This window comes from Epinephelus moara, chromosome 18 (assembly GCF_006386435.1).
Source record: "Epinephelus moara isolate mb chromosome 18, YSFRI_EMoa_1.0, whole genome shotgun sequence".
Lineage (NCBI taxonomy): Eukaryota > Metazoa > Chordata > Actinopteri > Perciformes > Serranidae > Epinephelus > Epinephelus moara.
The window spans coordinates 13,033,404-13,056,385 of record NC_065523.1 but is presented as its reverse complement, the minus strand read 5'-3'; the positions used below and the strand labels follow the sequence as shown (position 1 = coordinate 13,056,385).

Genomic DNA, 22,982 nt, shown 5'->3' with positions numbered 1-22,982 from the left:
ACGCTGTAGGGGCCCGGTTGATTTTGGCCTGTCGTTATCACACTGTAAATCTGGACACTTTAACTATGCATGCGTTATTAAAGATGATCTGTCACTAAAAATCTGCCCTTATGTCATTTGCTATATGAGATTGTCCAAATGACGAATGCTGCTTCTGCTGTGGTTTCATTTGGAGAGAAATGATTAATGGTGGAAAGTGGCCCACAAGTGCTGCACTGTACAATTTGAGGTACTTTCCTCTACTTTAGTATCTCCATTTACATCTTTGTATTAATACAACACAGTTTAGAGGCAAATATATCTTACTTTGTACTTTTTTCATGGCTATAGTTACCATTTACATTTCAGATTAACATTTCGTGACTCTTCCTTTCAAGTAAGCAGTGTCTTCTTGAAGCCTGTTGTCACATTTTAAGTGTTTATGAGTTGTTAGTAGCTCCACCAACAAGACATTTCCCCTCGAAACTTCTCACATTGTGTAATTTAAACAGTGGTGGGTAGTAATATGTTACTTTTACTTTTATTATCTGTACTTGAGTAATTTTTTTTAATAAATTGTACTTCTAAAACTGAATTCCTTTTGTCTTAATAATGATGGGATTGTGGGTTGTACAGCTCAGAATGTACAGCTCAGAATGTACAGCTCAGACACAGATACGCACACACACACACACACACACACAGACACACACATGATGTAGACTGTGTCCAAGACTCTCCTTTGAGGATTCAGAACTCCTGGATATCACCAGGGTTACAATAGGGTTGTCGGAGCTGATCACGGCCACTTTAGACAATGCTTGTGATTCCACCAGAAGTGTCCAAGCAAATTTCAGAAATGTCCCAGAAACATCTCTCCACTTTCCTCCATAGAACAAATGGCTCTGGAAATGGCCCTTTAAATAGGATGCCTTTCACATTTGTTATCACCTGCTGAAGACCTGTTTGAACATAAAACATTGATGAATAAATTGCATCTGATGAAGCTACTACGCAACACTTTTTTACTCCTACTTAAGTACAAATTTTTATGAGTACTATTACTTCTACTTGAGTCAAAGAAATTATAAAATAAAAATACTGATATCTGAGTACCATTTTTGTTTACTCCGCTCACCATTGCATTTAAAAAACAACCCAAACGTCAAATTATTTAATATTTCATAAAACAGTGAAGATTAGACAAAATTTCATAAGACAAATAAAAGTTTTTGCAGCAGAGCTTAGTTTTTTTCTTCTCTCCTCTCCCACCCCTCGGATTTATCTGGTGACCCTTTAGAGGGGCCCGACCTTATGTTGGGAACCACTGGACTAAACTTACTGTATATAAAGCAGTTAAAACTAGCTCCACTTTGAGCATCTAGCGAAGTAAAAGGCTGCTGATGCCTTCCATATTAACAAGCTATTATATAATATATAATACAATATTAGTCAAGGGCCATTTTTGTGCAGATGCAGGATGGGTACTTTTTGACTTTTGATATTTTAAATACATTGAGCTGATAATATTTGATTTTCAATACAGGACTTTTACTTGTGATAGAATATTTTCTTGATACTTAATAAAATAAAGAATATAAATTCTTCCACCACTGGGAATTATTCACAATAAGCAATAAAAACAGTTGCTGACAGTAAACACACTCCACAGTGTTGATACTGAGAGCCAAAAACACGAGGACAAAAACAGTGAGAGGAGCGTGAGAAGGAGGAAGCACCTGCCTTGTCAATCAGAGGAGATCCAAGAAAAGGAGAAGTCCCTGAAAAGTGTCCCAGCAGGCTGTCACGGATTACGGCCTCACACTTATCGTATCCCTCGCGCCCAATCCTGCTATACATGTCACCATAGCACCATCATGTTAACATGTAATGTAGGAACATGATAGGACATTTAAGGGCCGAGCTGGGGAGTAATGTACACTGGAATACTACATAGTGATGGCTGACTGTCTAATGTTATGCACAGCGGCCTTAAACACACCCAAAGGTCAGGGTACAATACTATTTAAGCACTCTCACTGACAGCAGTAAGCAGCAGGTGTTGAAATTTGTTTTCATGCCTCACATGGAGCATATCTGGTATTATAGAAGCCAGCGCTAAGCAGATAGTTACACTTCATTAAAATTCTTCTTCTAATAGCAGTGAGACTCAGTCTCGTGACAGGCAGTTATTTCCTATTAGCTTGTATCAATTAAGGCATGCCAGTAAAGGAAACCCTTCAGACCTGGAGGTTCAACACACCGTGTGACTAATTCCTAAAGGAGGATACCACTGAGTTTCGGCATTCAAACATTATTTGATTCTTTACTGCTTTTCATTTGGTGAACATTAATGACCATCTGTGGTTGCTGTTAACAAGGGAACGAGAAAGATGCATTTTTGACAGCCTTTTGATTTGTGATACCAGCAACTTGCAGAGAGCTGATACAGCTAAATACATTTACTCAAGTACCTTACTTAAGCACAATGTTGACGTATGTCTGCTCGGCTACATTTCAGAGGGAATAAAATGTAGTTTTTACTCTTCATTTCTCTCTGATAGGATATCTGATTAGGATTCTCCAAAGTAATGATGATAAAACATGATGCAATTATGATTACAATTAAATGGCCCTCTACAACATTAGAAATGCCCATTACAGTACACCCTGTCTCTTCCAGCCACATTCTCCAAACCCAGTCAGCCTTATTCTTTACCTGTAAACCAGCTTCACTCTGACTTTTTGTCTTTCAGCCCAGATCCTGACACTCCTATTTGCCCTGCAATAACCACATTCTCCTCACCATAAACTCTCCACCAATCTCCCCACCTTAACTGAGATGTTAGTTTAGAACAGCCTTGGCAGCAACATCTATCTTGTCTATAGCACTCGCCATTGTCGTTATTACTGCTCATTATTACGAGCACACCATTTGACAACGCTTGAAAACAGCATTAGTCCCACCCATTGTGCTGTGCTACTAATCGTTTTTTATTTTAACCGAGAAACCACTGCTTCATGTCACAATGCCAGACAAATTGGTCAACCCAAACTCTGTGCAGTGAGCAGATTCAAAGGTCTGGACTCAGGCAACAGACCTGTACCTGCCTGACCTCCTGCCTGATTCACAGACTTCTCACAGACTGTGTTCATTTGAGTCCTCCTTCCTCCTGCTGCTCAAATTCACCCCTGTGATAGATGTGCTTGTGGGGTAATCCAATAAAAATATAAAGTTTGAAAGGTGCCATTCGGGCTCACAGGTACTTTTACTTCGGAGTACATTTATTTAAATTCTTACATACTTTTACATAAGACCTTTAACATAAGTTATGTAACAGACTCCTCTCAAGTATTTAATGTTGTGTTACTGCTCTTACTTAAGCAAAAGATGTGAGTACTTCTTCCACCACTGGATCCATTTTACTGAGAGTGAGCAAAATGTCATGAACACCACCTGACAGCAGATGTTTCAATATCCAAAGGAGTTGTTTTATGTCTTCTTACCTGGAATTCCTTTTTCCTTTTGATCTTAAGGCCTAAAGACAGAATGAGTTAAACTGTCCTTAAACACAATGTATAGGCTCATACAAAAATGATCTCGTCAGTCATGTGACTCACTAGAAGTTTGTGGTGGTGTCTGTATCGGCAGAGACCCTGTCCCCTGCCTGTATTTTCTTTTTTGCCATAGTCTAGGGCTGTGTCCGCATGGTGAACTCCTGCAAGATGTCATCTTCATGTTTCAAGTGATAATTTTTATCCAAACCATGATCTTTTCCTAACCCTAACTAAGTACTGTACACCTTACCAGACCTTTACTAAAACACTGTCAAACTATAAAACAGCGAGACATGAATGTTTTGAAGCAGCTCTCAAGAATTTTGCAAATCTAGGGATACCCTTGACCTTGCTCAAGTGATGTTAGATTCACAGACAACTTGCTCTTTCTGAAGGACTCTTAAATAGAAACATGTTAATTCCATTCACAAAAGGGATAAATCCAAAATCCTGCTTCTGTACTGTGCATGCACAGTCATGCATGAGAGCCAGGTAAACTTCCAATTGCGGCTGTTCCAGACTTTCTTTAAATGTTAACTCTGAATCACACTCTGGCTCATCACGATTCTTCTTCAGACTCTTGTTCAGACTCTCGTATAGACTCTCAGTCAATACAACCCCTGCTCAGACTCTCATTCAGACTCCCGCACAGTGCGACTCTTGTTCAGACTCTCATTCAACGTAGCTCTTGATCATACACTCATTCAGCATGTCTCTCGTTCAGCATTCACTCCCTGAGCCAAAGAGCAGATGTTTATGAGCACACATCCACTGAGCAAAAGAACATGTAAGAGCTGCTGCTCAGCCAACCTCTCGTTCAGTGAGCTAACCCAGTAGTATAAAAACACTCTCACTGAGCTGAGGAAGAACAAGTGAGGCACAGCCGCTGCTCAGCATCACAACGCGCACACCCACTGGGCCAAAGAACAACAGCCAATTTGGACAGAAATCGCAAAAAGTACGGCCATGGTGGCTATTTCACTTGTGTTTGCATGATTGTGGCATGTAACAGAGATGTCTATTTATTAGGCTGAAAAGCGAACAGAGCTTGCTGCTCACACACATCGTAGGTGAACCAAAAGAATCGAAGGAGTCTTTCATTAGTCAGTTTGCAAGTGGCGGGTGAACATCCAGGTTACTCAAAAGAAAAGGTCATCCAAGAGAAGCTTTTGGACCTTGGATAAGGGGAAACAATTCTGCCTTTAAGTGCCTTCTAGCTTTTGCTTAGGTTTGCAAATGTTATAGTTTATGGTTATTACAAATTCAGACATTTGTTGGATAGTTAATTCCTTCATAATCAATTATAAGATTGCAGACAAACACAAAAACATGCACAGAAGGACATGGAAATTTTGTGCACACACAGTATGGATCAATATGGAACTTGTTTGCACGAGACATTAGGTTATTCTTGTGTGCACAAAATGCTGACAAGATAATGATGTGTTCACAAGCTTTAAAAAAATATGCTTTTGGACTGCAGGGCCTCTCCAGAAAATAATAATATTTCTAAATATTTCTTTTACCCAGGTTGCACTGCCTTCTCCCCTTGCATTAGATTATATAATGAAACTGATATAAAAGAAAATATATTCATTTAGTTATCGTCAAAACCACAGATAGAAAAGTGCTTTACAGGGGAAAAAACAAATGCCACATTAAGTAAAGAATAGTAAACTATTAAACTAATAGTAAAAATTTACAGCAGGTCATATGAGAAATAAATTAAACAACTGAAATGTTTAATTACTTTCCAGCAAGATTTAGATTTAAAATTTGCTCTTTTCTTTTAAAGGTCAGTTCGACACATGGGGCTAGAGGCCAAATAGTGACGCTCATTAGAAATGAATCAGTGCTCAATTAAGAGTTACTTGAGACGACTGAAAATGTCAGTAACATCTGCGTGTGGAGACTAGTTACAAGCTGTTATTTTCAAGCACTGACCACACCAGCACTTCAGTACACTTTGCCCCAACTTCTCTGCCAGAGTGCACTTACCGCTGCTGCTGATTGATGGGAGCTGAGATTGATGACAGCTCTCCACTGAGTAGCTGGCTGCCATCTTAAATACTGACTGACCTGCCCACACACACACACACACACACGCACACACACACACACACACACACACACACACACAGTCCATTCAGACGCAAACACCTATAGCTTGTGTCAGGGGCAGTTTAAGTTGCAGTTTCAAAACCGAACCGTTCATTCTTGGGTCGGAGGTCATCATGTTGCTTAGGTGACTAAACACAGCACAAGTACATAGCAGTGTTTTCAAGCACCAAAATCCCTAAATATTCCAGACATGTGGGCACCACCTTAGACTCCCACAGGGCTGCAAAATCATCTTTCCATTCATCTTAATTACTCAAATTACTTTATGTAATTTCACATGAATGTGTTTGTGTTCCTCATGCGCACATGCTCAGTCCATGTGTATGCAAATGAGCATGCATACTTGGGATATACTGGGTATTTGCTTGTCTCCATCTATCTGATCCCTAGAAAGGATCCCGAGTTTCATGTGACAGGACCATCCCTTTGGATAACCGTTACATCCAACCAAAACGTATGCATATCCCCTCCCCTGCACCCCCCCCCGTACCCCCACCTCATTTGGAAGTCAATAAGAGAGACCCTCCAGAGACGCACAGGCACACTCATCACAAGACCTCTCCGTTTGATGCCAACCAGCGCTGTGAGCACCAAAGGAATCATGCCCGTGCCCAAGAAAGCAGGTAAGGAGCCATCATCACCTGAGTCTCTACGGGGACCTGTGACGGACAACACACCATATGCTATTAGAGCGACAGCATCACCTGTTTGTCATTTGTCATTGAAAATTATTATTACAACCAGCATTCGCTACTACACTACAATCCTAAATTGGTATATTCCTTGGCAAATATAACAGATAAAGTTAAAAAAAACTGTAATTTCAAGATTTAATATATAAAATTTGGCAATAAGTGATATTTTCTGCTTTAAATTGCTCAACACCATGTGACCTCTAAACTCACAGCTCACAATTCAGAGCCTTTTCTCCTTCTCCTCTGCACTGAAATGTATTTGCAAATAATAACTCCTCTTCTAGTATAAGTATTCAAGCATTGATGGGTTTTTTTAAAATTCAAAATCATGATTATTTGTTTTGTTCTTTTGTTTTTTCTTTTTGTGCAACGCAATTTGCAAATGTCCAAATTTCAGATCACATCTATAGTCACCATACTCTATTTAAGCCTTTTTATATTTATACAAAGTGTGTCACCACTGGGGCATACAACTCTTATTTATTGCCTGTAACAGTGTTTTATAATTAATTTATCACGTGTTTCATTTGCTGTTTATGATGCGGCTAAGCGCTCATGCTCACCATCCTTTGTACATCAGCACCGCCCGAGACCTCCCTTCTCACCTTGGATTCTGCCAGTTTTGTCATGATCGTAACTCATGTCAGCAAATTGTATGAACGATCCTCTCCCAGGGAGGTTCCTGTTTCTTCTACACATGTGCCATCAATTACTGAATTCCCCTTCATGCCAACACATCATCTGCAATTTCAGAGCTCGCATTTCCATCTGTCTTTCTCGTTCCCTTCCCCGCGCAACATGGCACACCTGTTTCAGCCCTGTTACTACAGGTATATGAACATCAATTGTCCTCGTGCCTCTTCTGGTTATTTCTAATCCATGCTCAGGGTTTCCTATTCCATAATAGCTCACATAACTCAGACATCCTACTACCCCTTCCAACTCCCAGCCCAAATATTTCTAATCCCTCCTCTGGCAGTCACAGTAATGAAGTGTGAAATGCTGCACAGTAATTCAAGTCCTAAAATGTAAAAGCCCTGGCTGTTTGATCCTTCCATTATGTAACACGCGGCACCCCGTCCTCTGCTCTTTGACATATCCTCAAGGAATTTGCATCATCAAAAGTTTACTTTGTCACCATAACTGAAAGATAGTCTCATTAGCTAATGTGATTAGCTAATGTTGGTTGCATCAAATACACCAACTGAAAAATTAATGTGGTTAATCTGTGCAGGAGCCCGCAGGAGGATTCACATTTTATAGATAAGTCCCTTTTGTTTTCATACAAGCCCTTTTTAAAAGGCTTTTCCTCTTGAATTCTTCCTTTTCCCAGAGTCTGTCATCCATCTGTCTCTCCATGTGTTTTATTTCCTTCCCTTTTCCACCTCACATGTGCGCAGGGCTTCCAGCCAGGGAGTCTTGACAGGAACCAGAGGGATGAGCTCGGGCCCACGCCAACTATGCTCATCTCTCTCCCTCCACCTCATCTCACTATCTTCTGATCTTGCTGTCTCAGTGGGATGTTTTGAACCTGATCTGCACAGATAATGTAGCTCTGTCCCACTGCGAGCGGAATCTGGGGCAGGAAAAAAGTCTGAAACGGCCTCCAAAGTAAACAGTTCGCAGAGCCTGCGATGACCTTCGGGCGGAGTCCTGCTGAGCTGTTCACTCCTTTTAACATGTGCTCAGGACAACCACACTCGTGTTTTGTATCTTGTGCCAATCCATACCACAATCCATCTCTTCTCCTCATCCTATTGAAGTTAAACACAAATCCAGCGCAGTCATTTGACAGTTCTTACTCAAATTCCAACAGCTTCATCAAGATATTCTCTGCTTGATTCATGAGGTGTCTTTTTTATGGTCTCTCTGCCCTTAAATATTTCAATGCCTCACACCTCACTCTCACATCACAGTCTGTCTCCTTCATGTCTCTATTGCTGTGATGTCAAGTCATCAATCTTTTTGACTATCTGTTTATCTCTGCGGGGCTTTCCTGTTGATCCTGTTGATCCTGCTGAGCGTGGACAGGCAGCCGCTGGGGTTTAACCTCAACGGAGCAGCCGCAGAGCTGGCATATCTCCAATCGCCCACCTCACTGTCTGCCAGCCTGACATCTCACTCCAAGGTTACCCGAGGTGTTCACCTCATTTCCCCCAGGGAAACATCTTATAGATTCGAAGATGGATACATTATACGTCTGTCTTCTAATCTATCTTGAGTAATTCCTCTTAATGCCTGGATGAACGCAACACTATTCCACAAGGCTTTTCTTTCATCTGTTTCACCTGCTGTGTTCCTTTATCTGTGAGATCAGGAAAGTAGGGGAAGAAAGACGAATGAAGTGATCTGTCACCAGCATCCTTCTGCTCGAAGACGACCTTCACTCTATCCCTCTCTGTCCTGCCAAGTCTGTTCTCTCCTCATGCTTTGTCCATCTGCTTGTCAGACGGACAGTGGTTCAGCAGGCTTGCTGCTAAAGTCTGTAAAGAAAAATGGACAATATCCAAACTCAAATCGGCTCTGTAATTACAACCTAAGCCTCAGTAGGGTCCAATTAATATTCCTGCATGCCCACTCAATTATCAGATTTTCGACATAATGGTCCCCTGTGTAACAGTAATACCGTATATATTTAGATTTTTAATTACGGCACAGTAATTTAGACTTGAAAGGAGGAGCCGTGGATCTCTGCCTTAAAAGCCAACTCTTTTTAAAGTTGGCCCTCTCACACATTACACATTAGCCACGCTTCGAAGAACCGCAGGCCGACACGATTCAGGGAAAGCAATGCCACCCCCTCAATCACATTCGATGACTGCAGATGTTATACCAGACTCCAATTGGTCCTCCAATGGTTGTTATGCTGCTGCTGCTGGCATCCCCAGCTGAGGGTCACGCAGGCTGGAGAGGTTATGTTTCCCCAGGCTCAGACATGTCCCAGGATAAACCATCCCACCTGAAAGAGCTGACTCTCCTCTTCAGGCACATGATCACAAATCAACCATGACGCTTAAAAAAAAAGGCATTCAGTGGGGTTATTCAGTGCATTTACATTCATGCTGATGATCCAGTTACACCACATAAAGGCCACACCTTACACATGTAAACGTCTTAACTTTAAAGATCTTCTTTGTTTGGTTTGGTTCTATTTTGTTATAAAGCAATCTACACATAACACACTTGCCCAAGTTCTCAAAAAACAAATCAAAAGACATAAACTCAATCCAAGGTGGACATGCAGAACCATGACCATAAAACAAATAAAACTACAATAGCAAATAAGACAGTCAAGGTGTCATGCAAAAAGCTGAAGCATGACACAAAATAAAACCACTAAAACTTACATTTACATATTTCCAGTGGTGGAATATAACTCAGTATATCTACTCAGATACTTAAGTACACTGTTGAGGTACTTGTGCTTGGGTAGTTTCATTTTATACTTACTGTTTCTCCTCCACCTCATTTCAGAGGGAAATATTGTAGCACATAGAGTATATTTACCATTTTCATAACAAATTCAGACTTTACTTATGAAACATATGATGATCTTATAAAATATGATGCACTGTTATAGGTTAGTACAATTCAAATCTGCTCCAGAAATCGACCTTGATCAGCCGAAACAGAGAAATGCTACTTTTACATACAAGGGTGTAGATTTTGTTTCGACACAGGAGGACACGTGAAAATTTCCACCAGAAATTTTGAGCTTCAAACACTTAAATCCTGCATTCTGGTGATTTTTTTTTCACTAGTTTATGCCTTTCGCTTCGTCCCCCCCAGAATCTACACCTTTTGTTAGGAAAATGCTTGCTGTAGATGTAGATGTTCAAAGAAAACATATTGGGATGTCAGAGCAGTGCTGCATGTAACTACTTTGATTGGACTATTATCATACAATATTATGGCTTTTCCCAATAATGAAAATGTCATGTAGTGACTGGCTGTGCGGGGTAATCACAGGCCATATCGTTTTTCAAAATCTGATATTTTAAAACAAATTTCTTCTCTTCCTGAGAGGTTGAAAAGCTGTTTTTGATGATATTTTGTCTTGAGATCATCTGCTTCCACTCTGCCCACACTGTTACCAATTCCCTGACAGAGCAAACTATAAGCAACTACAGCTATTGTTGCAAGAACAACCCTAAGCCATGTGGCACTGCTGCATGTCACCAGGTCAAGCAAGATTTAAACCCCACAAATCTTTATATAAATTCCAAAAAATCAAATATGTCCAACTGTAGTAAAAGGAAAAGTATGTAAAAATATTTTTCTCACTTTATTTGATGCATGTTTTTGATGAGAGCAGGAACAAGCTGCTAATATTCTCAAACTAAGAGGGGAAAAGTCTATTTTTCACGTTAAAGGCAACATTCATAAACACTGGTGGTGAAGTAAATGAGTCCTATATTAAGTACAGAAAGCCTGTTCTCAGGCCCACTCATGCATTTACTACACAGCCATGAGCTATATGACAATCACACTTTGAAGCGCCCTTATATGGAATCAGACAAATTGAGGCCGTTCTGTCTAATTTTGGCAATAGCCAAGGACACACAAAAAAGGCTAATGCGGTGATGTAACAGTCTGATAAGTTAGTAAGAACGATGAGGAGTGGTCAGTGTGAAATGTGAGCAACAGTAACCTGAGCGCAGGCGACTAACTTACGCAGTGGGGGGTGGGGAGACAGATGATGACCTGACTGGCCAGTATTGGATCAGTTTTCTCCGAATATCAGAAGACACAGTGACTCAGAAACTGGAGGAGGAACAGACGAACAGAGATTATCCACCATGGCAAACTTGCCCCTCAGTGGTGTGAAGTAACAGCATCACACAGAAATATTCTTAGAATGAGACTCCCTGCTGTCAGAGGCTGTGATGTGTGTCCTCAGATGCATGCGTGCTCCAGCCTCCGGATTCCTTATGTTGAAACCTAAACCTTCATGAATCGGTGCTGAGCCGACATAGCACGCATACTCCTCTGTGTGATCTACTGTATGTTGAGAGTAGCAGGTGATTTACTGTTGATGAATGGCAGCCTGATGAAGGGAGAGGCTATGGGGGGAAAGGACAAGCTTTAAAGGAGCTGGCTGCAGTTTACTTGTCATGCCACCTTGAAGTGTGTTTTTTTTTTGTTAAACATGATAATGTGAGAAGAGTCTGTGAGGAGAGGTCATAAAACACATACTATACATTACTTACAGTGGTGGAAAAAGCACTCTTTTCTTAAAGGGACAGTTCAACCAAAAATCAAAAATACATATTTTTCCTCTTACCTATAGGGCTATTTTTAAATCTAGATTGTTTTGATGTGAGCTGAGTGTTGGAGATATCGACCACAGAAATGTCTGCCCTCTCTCAAATATAATGAAACCAGATGGCACTCGGCTTGTGGCGCTCGGGCGCTTGTGACCCGGTTACTCAGGATAATCAGAAGACGTTGACGTGAGCTGTTTCATTTAAGAACTATTTTCTTTCCACCAAACTACACCCACCAACCGTATCACTGTGCAGAAGGAAGTGTGTATCTATTCATGGATGATAGACTCATGAGGTGTAAGCATTAATGTCGTCCTCTGAGGCTGAGCTATAACATTAGCTTGCTCAGTGGTGCTAGGTGAGCTAGCAGTAGATGCACATTTCTGCGCAGTGATACAGTTGGTGGGTGTAGTTCAGTGAGAAGAAATAGTTCCTACATGAAACTGCTCACAACAAGGTCTGTGGATTATCTTGAGTGACTGGGTCATGATTTCATGAAAGAGACATTGCTGTTGAGTTTTTCAAATGTAATTTTTTAGCACTTTGAGCACCACAGGTCAAATGCCATCTAATTCCATTATATTCAAGAGGAGGCAGACATCTCTACAGCCAATATCTCCAACACTCAACAACCCACACCAAAACAATCTAGACTGATAAGCAGCACTACAAGTAAGAGAAAAAAATGTGTCTTTTGAGTTTTGGGGTGAACTGTCCCTTTAAGTAAGAGTAGAAATTGTCAAAAAAATACTTCATTACAAGTAAATGTCCTGAATTTATAATGTGAATTATCAGCAAAATGTACTTTAAGTATCAAACTAAAATACTGGTTATGCAGAAACACTCCTTTCAGCATGTTATATTATTAATAATACATTATATTTTTGGATACTGTTGCTTAATGTTGTAATTATCAATGTGCAGCCATTTTCAGATACTTAAAACACAGGTGAGTTTATTCGTACGGCCTGCTACTTATATACTCATATGTTCTGTTTGTAAAATCTTAATCTGTAATGTAACTAAAGCTGTAGGCCTTCAACATTTACCTGTGAAATGATGTGAACTGCAAGTGGAAGTACAAATGCCTCAAAATTAAACCTACAGTATGTGCAGTACTTGAGTTAATGTTCTTGGTTACGTTCCACAGCTGTATATGTAGAATCTCTTTCTCTGATACATTAAAAACTGCAGTGAAATAACACACTATATTTCTGTTTTGCAGGAGGAAAAAACAATACTGCAGAAGGTAAAGAGCTGCATGATGCGTTGCTGTATGGAAGTCTTTGTAAATCACCAAAGAATAATCAAAACTATTCGCTACACTAAATAGATGGTGAAGTTCAAGTCGTTCAAGTGCGGTCATCCTGTCATGATGAAGCTGAATGCATTTTCCTTCTGCGTCTCTTGTTGTATGTCCTGTTTGTCACCTCAGTGAAGCCGCCACCATATGAGCCAAACATCCCTGAACCCACCACCAGGGCTGACTTCATGAAACGTAAGGCTTTATGAACCGTTTAGGAGCATTATAAATGTCTGATGTACAGGAAAACAATCCAGCTTTGACACAAATTAATGTCATAAAATATTAATTCAAGCTACTAATGGAAACTACAGTGTTGAGTCTTTAGTGTGTCAAGATAAATATCACAGTCTCATTAAGTCATAATGAAATTCATTTAAACAATTTAAAAAAGTAAATATTTAAATTCAGATTTAAGGCCACAATAAAAAGAATAAGATTAATGAAACAACTGAATACAAATGGGGAAAGCATTACTCACTTTTAGACAGAGTAATTTAATTAAATTTACACATTTAATAAACTTCTTACCAATAACTTGGGTCATTTAAATACGGATTTAATGAGCCCAATTAAATGTCAGTATATATAATGTTCAATATATCTATTCATTAAGCCATTCCATTAACCAGTAAACAAGTCTATGATAATTAGAGGACATACTACAGAAATGTATTTTGGGAAAAACATCTTCCAGGAAATGAATTTTAATTTTAGAATAAACACAACAAGGTGGACTAAAAACAGTAAGAGGATGGGGTCCAGTACAGTGTTTTTTAGACTTCTTTCTGTAATTTTAATTTCACATTTGTAAGTGCAGATATTTGTGTCCACGAATAATAAATTAGACATTCTAATAAGACATTTTAAGTTGAGATTCAGTCTCAATGTCTGACACATCACATCCTGTAACTAAGCAAAAGTCACTAATACCACTAATTTATTCAATCCGTTTGGTCAAATTAAGCTTAAAAACAAAATAATGAAGATAAGTTCAGACTGGCTGATTACCCTGCATCAGTTGGATGTATTCTGACTTAGAGTAAATTGTGAACAGACATCCTCTCTGCATTAAACTCTTCAGATCTGTATCTGCCTCTTGAACCTATTCAGCTGCTTCTTTATCCTGAAGTCTCCTACTCCCTGCTTGTATTTCTTCTCTCAGACTGGCTCCCGCTCTCTCTGGATGATAAAACTGCACAGAAACTGTTGTGGATTTCAGAGGGTGGGTCTAAGGTGGCCCGTACATCAGATGCCGTCTGCCCATATCCCAACAGGCCTGAGAGATATGAACACTCACCACAGGTAGGCAATAGGGAGTAATCACAGTGTTGTTGTGTTTTATTACACATAGAAAAAAAGTTATCTTTATTGCATTTTGTTTATTTTAGGCCACACAAATTAAAATAATACCTTCCTTTAATTTAAATTTAACTTTAGCTGAACACAGTGGACTGCTCTTTTTGCTGTAAACTATACAGAGAATTTTATGGTTTACGTAATATCCAAGCATGAGGAACTGCTGGCCGTTAGATGTTAGAATCAGTCTCCTTTAGTGGTGGAAAAAATGGAAAAAAGTGGCTACCATTAGAATAATGTAAAAATACTCCATTGCAAGTGGTAACTACCTGTTAAACATGTGTTGTACAACATTTCCCCCTGAAACACTGTATTATTGTACTGAGGTAGAAATATTGGAGTAGAAGTATGAAGTAACCTAAAATGGAAATACCCAAGTAAAACATTTCAAACATGTAGGCTACTTAATTACAGTGCTTGGGAGAAAATATTTTATTTTCCATCACTGCTCTTTTTATACATTTTTGGGGGTTCTATTTTATTTTATTTATTCTTTTGTATTATTATTATTATTTGTTTTTTAAATCAGAATAAGTTTTATTGCCAAATGGGTTTTCACATACAGGGAATTTACCTTGTTGTTTGGTGCATACAATACACATATCAAGAGGAAATAAAATTAAATGCAAAATTCAAGAAACATAAAGGATAGAATAGAATATATAAAAAATACTCTAAAATATATACAGCTATTTAAAAATGGGATATTATTTGCAATGTGTAGAGAATAGTCCATTATTCATTGGTGTTGCATTATTAATCGGTCTGTTTACTATATATGACAAGGAAAGGCCACAAACTTTACTTTTTAGAAGACGGAAGAGTCTTTTGTTTTAAAACTTACTGAAACAATGAAACAATAACTGCAGATTCACTTCATATTGATCAAGTGATCATTAAATGAACTAGGAACTCTTCTGTTAAACTTTGGACTGCAGCTCGCCTCATTCCCAGCTGCTGTGTGCCTCCTTCCCTCTGCAGGTGCTGTGTAAGGAGGGTCTGATGGGCTTCAGAGGGTACTGGGAGGTGGACTACGATGGCTGGGTGGTGATCGGGGTGGTCTTGGAGAGCGCACCTCGGAGGGTCCAGGAAGGGCGCGGACCCTGCGGCCTCGGGGAGAACAACGGCTCCTGGGGCGTCGGCTGGTCCGGCTCCTGCTACCAAGTGTGGCACAACAGCGAGAACGTGGACATTGCGCTCCCCGCCTCCACCACCATAGGTGTGTACGTCGACCAGCCCGCAGGCGTCATCAAGTTCCTGACGGTAGAGGGTGAGGGCGAGAAGGAGGTGCGGCTGATCCACAAGTTCAAAGCAGAGCTCCAGGAGAAGATTTTCCCTGGGTTCTGGGTTGGCACAAATTCGTTCTGCCTTCTTCGGAAAAAGGATCAGTGACACAGCGGAGGGCTGAGGATGAAGAGATGGAGGGGGTGATGAAGCAGTGTAAATGTTAGAAGGTGTCAGGGGGAGGTGGTGATGTTTGGGGAACAAGTGTTGGAGTTGTAAAGCAGAACTAAAGCACGTTGTGTTTACTTTCTCTGATTGCATGAAGAAAGCTTATTACATCCAAAGATGGCTGATAACTTTATTTACTATTATTTATCTATTGATGTATTTAATGTAGAATTTTAGGCAAGGTCTTGTCTTAGGTTGTACTTGTATTGTTTTTGTAACACACAGGACTTTGCATGTACTAGAGTGCTTGTTTAATTTAATAGCCTGCATCTTTTTTATGTGCTGAATGTAGCCAATAAATTCAACTATTGAGTCATAATAACGCTGACATTGCAGTATTTGTGTGTGAATGCTTATCAGGTTCACAAATCAGACATTAACTCATTTCAGTCTAGTCTGCAGAGTGCTGAGGCCCTCTAGCGGCCTTTAATAATATTGCATCCTCTCACAAATACACCATGAGTCTTTATTTTCTCTTGGTGTTGCTCCTTTATTTGAAACAAAAGTACTGAACAGAACATTTATTTGTTTTTGAAATGTCAGAGATGGACATTTGTTCCTTGCAAATCATCATCTCTCGCTATCTCTCTCTTTCTCACACGGTCGCTTTCTCATTCATTCGGTCATTTCGATAAGATATCTGGAGCAAAAAAAAACAAAACAAAAAAAAAAACCCTATAACTCAGTACTGATTTACAATCATTCTATCAGTCAGTCATTCATTGGCAAAAAAATAAAAGTACAAATAGGCATGTTATGAGGAGGTGCTGGCATCCTCCGCTCACATTTTGAAAAGCCACAAGCTTCATGTTAAGTCAACCATTTCTATGGTTTCTACCCCTTAAAGGAATAGGTTGGTGTTTTTTGTTTTTTTAGTGGGGGGTGGACAACTTTAACAACTGGCCTGTTGGTCAACTTGGCCTGTAAATAATGGGAGCATAGAGGGAAAACATCCATGTGGTTGTGGGAGATCACCGGCTGTTGTGCTTCATGCTAAACCTTCAGCAGAGCTGACCAATGGAAGGGCCATGAGTAAGAGCTGGGAGATAGTTAGCTTAGCTTAGCATTGGGACTAGATGCAGAGTTGAACAGATAGCCTGGCTCTCTCTGGAGTTCAAATATACACCTACCAGCCCCTTTAAAGCTCACTAACAAGTTATATTTCTTCTGTTTAACCGGCGCACAAATTGAAATGTAAAACTGACCATACAACAAATTCATTTATTTTAACAGAAGCTACACAGCTACGATAGTCAAATTGTGCAAAGTAGGGCTGGGCAATATATCGATATTGCTATATGAGACTAAACATCGTCTGAGATTTTGGATAAAGGCTGCATTTGTTTAAGTGATTTAGTTTTCTGTACTTACCAGACTGTTGCATTAGTTCTATTATTTGCCTTCACCCACTAAGTCATTATATCCACAGTACTGGTAATTATTTCTCAAAATTTTATTGTGTAAATATTCTGTGATAGCACCAATAGTCAACCTAGCAATACCATCGTAATATCGATACCAAGGTATTAGGTCAAAAATATCATATTTGATTTTCTCTGTATCGCCCAGCACTAGCTCCAAGTACATAACTTTTTCAAAAAAGTAGCTAATTTGGGGTATTTTTGGGGCAGTCAATCCAACATCAGAATTACAGTTAGTTTTGTTGGTCTTCCCAGTTTGCTAACATCACTTGAATGCAGCATACAGCCAGAGACGCTGCGTGGATGCATAAACAGTGACAGGAGATAACTCGCTAAAAACACAGTATATAATTTTACCTTCCTGTGCTTGTAATGATTAGACACAAATAATATAACATGCTAATTAGTGAGCTTTAGAGGTGTTCACAGATGTATTTTTGAACATTGGAGAGAGCCATGCTCGCTGTTTCCATCTGCTTCAAGTTTATGCTAAGCTAAGCTAAGCTAACCATCTTCCAGGTCAAGTGTTCCAGTAAAATTAAAGTATCCCTTAAAGCTAATTTTAGGTCATGTTACAGACGACAGACCAAACTTAGCCATACGTCATTTAAGGTAACGTAGCATTTAGCTTTAGCACTACTACACATTATAATAATGCTGATATATCATGCTAAAGCGTTAGCGTGCAGCCCTGGAGCCAATGATCAACCAGGTACAGATGGCTGCTCCCAAAACTCTCCTCACTTCACAGGTAATTTCACCAACGGTCAAACTTCCCAAAACCTTTATCAGCACACAAGGTGCGTAACGATTGACAATTAGCCATTAGACTACTATACACCCTGTTTTAGTGTCCTTGTTGGTCAGTGCAGTGGGGCACTACACGCGTGTCTTGAGGTCCAATCCTAATGTAGTGTCGCAGGATGTGTAGTCGCTGGTATGGTGACACACTTAGTGACCAGGTGGGGGTATAGTGTTGAAAATGTTATTAGTGTTCATAACAACATTTCTTTTTTCCTCGAAGCGTGTGCCGTTAATTTTGGTTAGTGAGAAATAAATGGAGGTACTAGCTTTTACACTGTTTTCACATACTGAATGTCACGTCTGCCAGCAAATCCAGGTCTCCTCACATCATCACAGCCTCACTCTCTTCCTCTATCTCTTTCTCTTTCTCTCCAATTGCCTCACTCTATCTCTCCCTCTCAGTGCTTGAGGGAGAAGTCCCCTGTGTTGAGACGGGGCCGAGGCAGGGCTCCAAACATTTCAGTCCCATCGGTGGCTCCGGGGGCCAGCAGGGCCTTCATGCTGGCAGCAATGTGCTCCAGGTCAGCACAGCCCACCTGAGAGACAAACGCACACAGGGACTGTACGTTAACATGGCACAGGAGGACAAACAGGACACAATCGCTGGCAGGGTTTACATCAAAGCAGCTGTATATAGGAGGTGTTAAAAAGAAACAAGTGGACAGGAAGTGATAAATTTAGTAAAGATATCCTCTGTCTGTTTTCATTCTCTTCGAAAATGCTATTTGTCAAATATTTGCCTTGCACGACCTCGCAGAATTGTCACACACACTTTTACGGTCACATGAACTAATGGAGCCGACGTGGTCATTAGTTGGCAGATCAGAATACTGAGAACTGAATCATTCCTTTGTTTTGGTCTTCAGACAGTGTGAAATATGTCGACTGACAACAAAAAACAAAAGACAACAAGATGCTTGATTACCAAGCCATTCATTATCTCTATTTTTTTCTTTTGATTTTAAATCAGGCTGTTGGAAACTGGTTATACATCATAAATTCCTTCAGTGATCTGACTGGTAACTTCTAAATTTAACCAGCCCTGGAGTAGGTTAGCCACGCAGAATAGGTTCCTATGGTGATCGATCTCAGTTTAAAGTAAGACACATTCATGCTATCTGAAAACTTGAGCTGAAACCTAAGACAGTGGGATAACCAACTTGTCTCCCTTGCTTGCAAACCAGCAGCTCTGCTCTTTTGTACACTGATTTGTGCTCACCCGCTCTCCACTGTTGCTGTCTCCTTGAGCTCTGTTTCCTCTGCAGCCCCACACAGGCACAGTTACAGGCAGCGAGCGGGCCAGAGCCATGGAATGGGCATGACGAGAAGAGTACGCAGCATGACCCATGGCCATGCCACGTGTCGGTGGAGGAGCATCCTCACTCAGAGAGCCTAGAGCAGGTAGAAAATGTATGTGGATGATGCAGTGATGTGGATCTGACACCATATTGGACTACTTTTATTCAGCAAATTAAACTCTTACCATCAGTGCTCTCCTCCTCGCCGTCAGACTCAAAGAATGGCTCGCAGTCCCGAGACAGCGAGTCCTCGTCCATGGAGAAGACACCTGAAGCAAAATGATAAATCCTCAGAATGGGTTCACATCAGAGTATTTAAAAGACACCGATTAACTGCGTCGCTCCTCACCAGCACTTTCATTTCCATAGGGCCTCCTCTCATCCATGTCCTCCTCCTCCTCTTCCTCGTCCTCACACTCCTCTTCCAAGTCCACAATCCCAGATCTCTGTCTCCCCCGTTCGGCCTCTAGAACGCTCTTCTCCAGCTCCCTCTCTCCATTACCATTCTGCCCATTGCCCTGCCCGGTCACAGCTCCTGAGCTGTAGATTGACGGGTAGCTTTGGGAATACAGTCTGCTATTAGGACTGACTCCGCCCATGCCGCCATCTCCTGTAAAGCTCTGCAATAACAACAAAATCCACCATATTATGGATATGAACACTTTGAATGTGTGCAGTACACAGCACAAGCAGGTCACTCACCCCCCTGTGTCCGGGGTCAGAGGTCAGATCAACCACTAGCTTGGTTCCTCCCTCTCCCCCCGCCTGGCGTGTGTGCTTTTGGGTTGTTAGCATGGTCGTGGAGTGCAGCACACCGATGTCGTCCATGTAGCGGCGTGCCGACTCAGCCAGGAACCCCTGACCCCATACATTGTAGGAGAAATCACACTCCTTAGGAAAGGCACTGCTGCTCTCCCGTTTCCTCATCCCATCTCCGCCTCCAGCCGATGTCCGGAACTTCTTGCATGCTGTAATTATAGCCAGGTCGCAGCCAGACTTTTGGCAGTACGTTTCCGCAGCAGAAAGTAGTGCCAGCCAGCTCTCCTTGTGGTTATCTGGGATCTCAGGATCGGATGACTGGGTGATGGAGGCCATTATGGTGCTAAGTGCTGCTTACAGCTTTCTTATGGACTGACTTGATGAGGGAACTGAGAAATGCTGATGAATGACGAAGAGTTTTGAGGTTTAGGCTTGTCAGAAGCCTAAGTTAGGTTGGATTCTAGGGGCACCAAGTATTGACAGGTAACTTTGGTAGCTGCGGTGTATCTGACTGTACTCAAAAATCACTTTACTTGAGTTTCTTACTTTCTTCTGTCCTGCTGGTGTTAGTTTTAGCACTGGTGAAGATGGGGCAATGATGTACTATCAGGTCGAAGAGGCACTGGGTGACTTTAAGATTTGATATGATATGATATATTGTGTGTCCTTACACACTGGAGAGCCAGGGGAGAGAAGAGATGTTGCCAAGTTGCTGGTGATACCTGGAACAAAAACACAAAACAAATCCAAGGTTAGCTGCAACACTTTGAAAATGTCCCTCAATATAAATGGTGCTTCTTCATTCCTCTCTAAAAAGGCTTGTTAGTTTAGAAACATTTGTGCATTTAAATATGAGCAGATGAACATATAACAACAACCTACTTAGACTAATCTGTCCCCAGACTGTCGCAACCCTCTCCACCTCCATGTCTATGCTAATGCTACTGTAGCTACTGTAACGTTAGCTGCTGTCGCTTTGTAATGACCCTGCTCTCTATCGATCCTTCCTGCCATCTTTGCAATCGTGTGCCTCGTTTTTATCTACATGCTATGGACCTTCCCTGCACGGCTGCTGTCGCTGTTGCAGCTGTTGTTGTTGATCTCGTTGTTTATTCAGTGTTGTGTGCAACCTCCTCATGATGGGACCACATTTCACCTCCATTTTTTAGGCTTTAACAGGAGCCGAGACGCGCGAGTATAAATGGCAGAAATGAGACAAGACGTTCACCCACCTGTTCAGTTTCTTTCTTCCACGTTGCCAGATGTTTATCAATCCTTAACTTTATTTCTTTTTTGTCAGACGTATTCTACATTCTCCCACGGTTTCTCTCCCCTAGCTAGGCTCGACACCAGCAGCAAGCTAGCGAGGACTGAGCGGCGTTTCCGATTGGGAATTTCAAAATAAAAGCCCCGTCAGTGAATGCGTTTTATTTAGAAACTGAGTAGTGAGACTTATCCAAATGAGAGGTGTGTGGTAATCGATTATATGTTATATATGACGCGAAATTCATTTAAAAATATGTTCTGCTGTCAACAAGGAGCTATGAAACATAATTTATCTGTAATTTCTGATTCATTCCCAAATAACTTCCAAAATGTTTCCTTGAAATAATTATGTAGCCTAGTTCAGTAATAATTGGCACACAAAAAAAGATACTACTACTACTACTACTACTACTAATAATAGTAGCATAATCTATGGAGTCTATTGGTCACAAAGCACAGTGGTTCAGCTGAACATGAAAATGTGATTTTTTTTTCTACAAGAACAAGCAAACAAATAAAACAAAAAATAATTTTATTTAATTTATTTTTGTTGTTATTTGAAAAAAAAAATTAATAACTTGGAACAATTAAGGAAAAATTTGACCAGTAAAATACAGTGTTAACATTATCATTACTTGTATGCCCTCTATATTTTAGATGATTCACACCGAGCACGAGATGTGTACATCTTTCTTTTTTAGGCACATCAGATTTTAAAAGTTCACCCTTTTTTTCACAATTGTCATACATACAGGAGCACAGATTCTAATGGGTTCAAATGGTTTATTTTGGGTGAAATTTTGAATGAGACATGTAGAATAAAATGATTTTGATAACACGTCCCTATTTTAAACTAGGAGTTGATCAAGTGTCTTGACTGAAGCACTTATCTCACATTCAAGAAGCACTAGAAATTTGAAAATCTGAGGATAATTTGAATTTTATTTATTCATTTTTTATTTTTATTTTTTTACAATTATATGCCTCCCTTATTTTGCACCACCCCTCCCTCACATAAATAAAGAACAGCCCCTTATTAATCAGCAAAATCACTGAATGATGTTGCAAAATTATTTTAATTTGAAGGCCAGTGACGTCTTCTCCCATCCGGTTTTGTTTACATTAGCTCTGGCTAACTTGACCCAACTCTGACGTCACCTGTTTACTGACTACCAAACGAACGCACGTTGTACACGCGACCGCGCACTGTGGGCAGGCTCGTGCTCGCCTTTTCGTGCACGTATACACACCAACACCTACTGCTCCCCACCTTAGAGCTAGAGAGCCCCTTTGCCTCAACACACCTACCAGCTGCTCACAGGTCACATGACAATGGTATTCATGCTTATGTCAGTACTTATGTCAACAGTATCTATATTATGTAACTGTGTGAACCCCTGTAACAACAGTTCAGTCATTCCACCAGCAGAAACCATGGATTACTTGATACATGCCTTTAACCCATGCACTGCAGTCTGCACATTAGGTTTGCAGTCTTGAAACAAAACAGAATTATAGGAGGGAAGTGTGACTACACTTTTAGGAGGGCAACCCCAGAGGCTGGACCCTCTTCAGTTTGACTACTTTCCCAGCCAGTCAACAGAAGATAGCACACATCCTCCTCACCAGCATCTTATCTGGATAACATAGGGAGCTATGCAAGACTGTTGTTCACTGACTACAGTTCAGCATTTAACACC

The 22,982-nt window shown here is 40.6% G+C and overlaps 2 protein-coding genes across 3 annotated transcripts; one reads left to right on the top strand and one right to left on the bottom strand.

The window, feature by feature from the left end:
• Positions 1–6,167: 6,167 nt before the first annotated feature.
• zgc:195001 (uncharacterized protein LOC567531 homolog) lies at positions 6,168–15,674 on the top strand. The gene is made up of 5 exons (XM_050068780.1): positions 6,168–6,281; positions 12,846–12,869; positions 13,056–13,118; positions 14,089–14,228; positions 15,264–15,674. Exons 1-5 carry the CDS (start codon positions 6,227–6,229, stop codon positions 15,672–15,674), a joined length of 693 nt encoding a protein of 230 aa, XP_049924737.1. The 5' UTR covers positions 6,168–6,226.
• akt1s1 (AKT1 substrate 1 (proline-rich)) lies at positions 15,545–21,396 on the bottom strand. Of its 2 annotated transcripts, XR_007571560.1 has the most exons (7): positions 21,249–21,396; positions 19,960–20,738; positions 19,607–19,877; positions 19,443–19,526; positions 19,179–19,351; positions 18,248–18,495; positions 15,545–15,686 (listed from the first exon to the last, which is right to left on the bottom strand). XR_007571560.1 is itself a non-coding variant. In XM_050068778.1 (6 exons), the coding sequence occupies exons 2-6, from the start codon at positions 20,350–20,352 to the stop codon at positions 18,358–18,360; spliced, it is 1,059 nt and encodes a 352-aa protein (XP_049924735.1). In that variant the 5' UTR covers positions 20,353–20,738; positions 21,249–21,396; the 3' UTR covers positions 16,129–18,357. The 2 variants fall into 2 exon arrangements, 1 of the variants encoding a protein (XP_049924735.1); XM_050068778.1 differs by lacking the exon at positions 15,545–15,686 and having other exon boundaries at positions 16,129–18,495.
• Between the last annotated feature and the right edge of the window lie 1,586 nt (positions 21,397–22,982).

Bases quoted from the DNA above. Each gene is read 5' to 3' on its own strand.
- zgc:195001 (XM_050068780.1), top strand. From the start codon at position 6,227: ATGCCAACCAGCGCTGTGAGCACCAAAGGAATCATGCCCGTGCCCAAG. The intron at 12,870-13,055 runs GTAAAGAGCTGC...TTGTCACCTCAG, and splicing joins AAAAAACAATACTGCAGAAG to TGAAGCCGCCACCATATGAG. The intron at 14,229-15,263 runs GTAGGCAATAGG...TTCCCTCTGCAG, and splicing joins GATATGAACACTCACCACAG to GTGCTGTGTAAGGAGGGTCT.
- akt1s1 (XM_050068778.1), bottom strand. From the start codon at position 20,352: ATGGCCTCCATCACCCAGTCATCCGATCCTGAGATCCCAGATAACCAC. The intron at 19,352-19,442 runs GTAAGAGTTTAA...TACCTGCTCTAG, and splicing joins CGAGGAGGAGAGCACTGATG to GCTCTCTGAGTGAGGATGCT. The intron at 18,496-19,178 runs GTGAGCACAAAT...TTTGTCTCTCAG, and splicing joins ACAGCAACAGTGGAGAGCGG to GTGGGCTGTGCTGACCTGGA.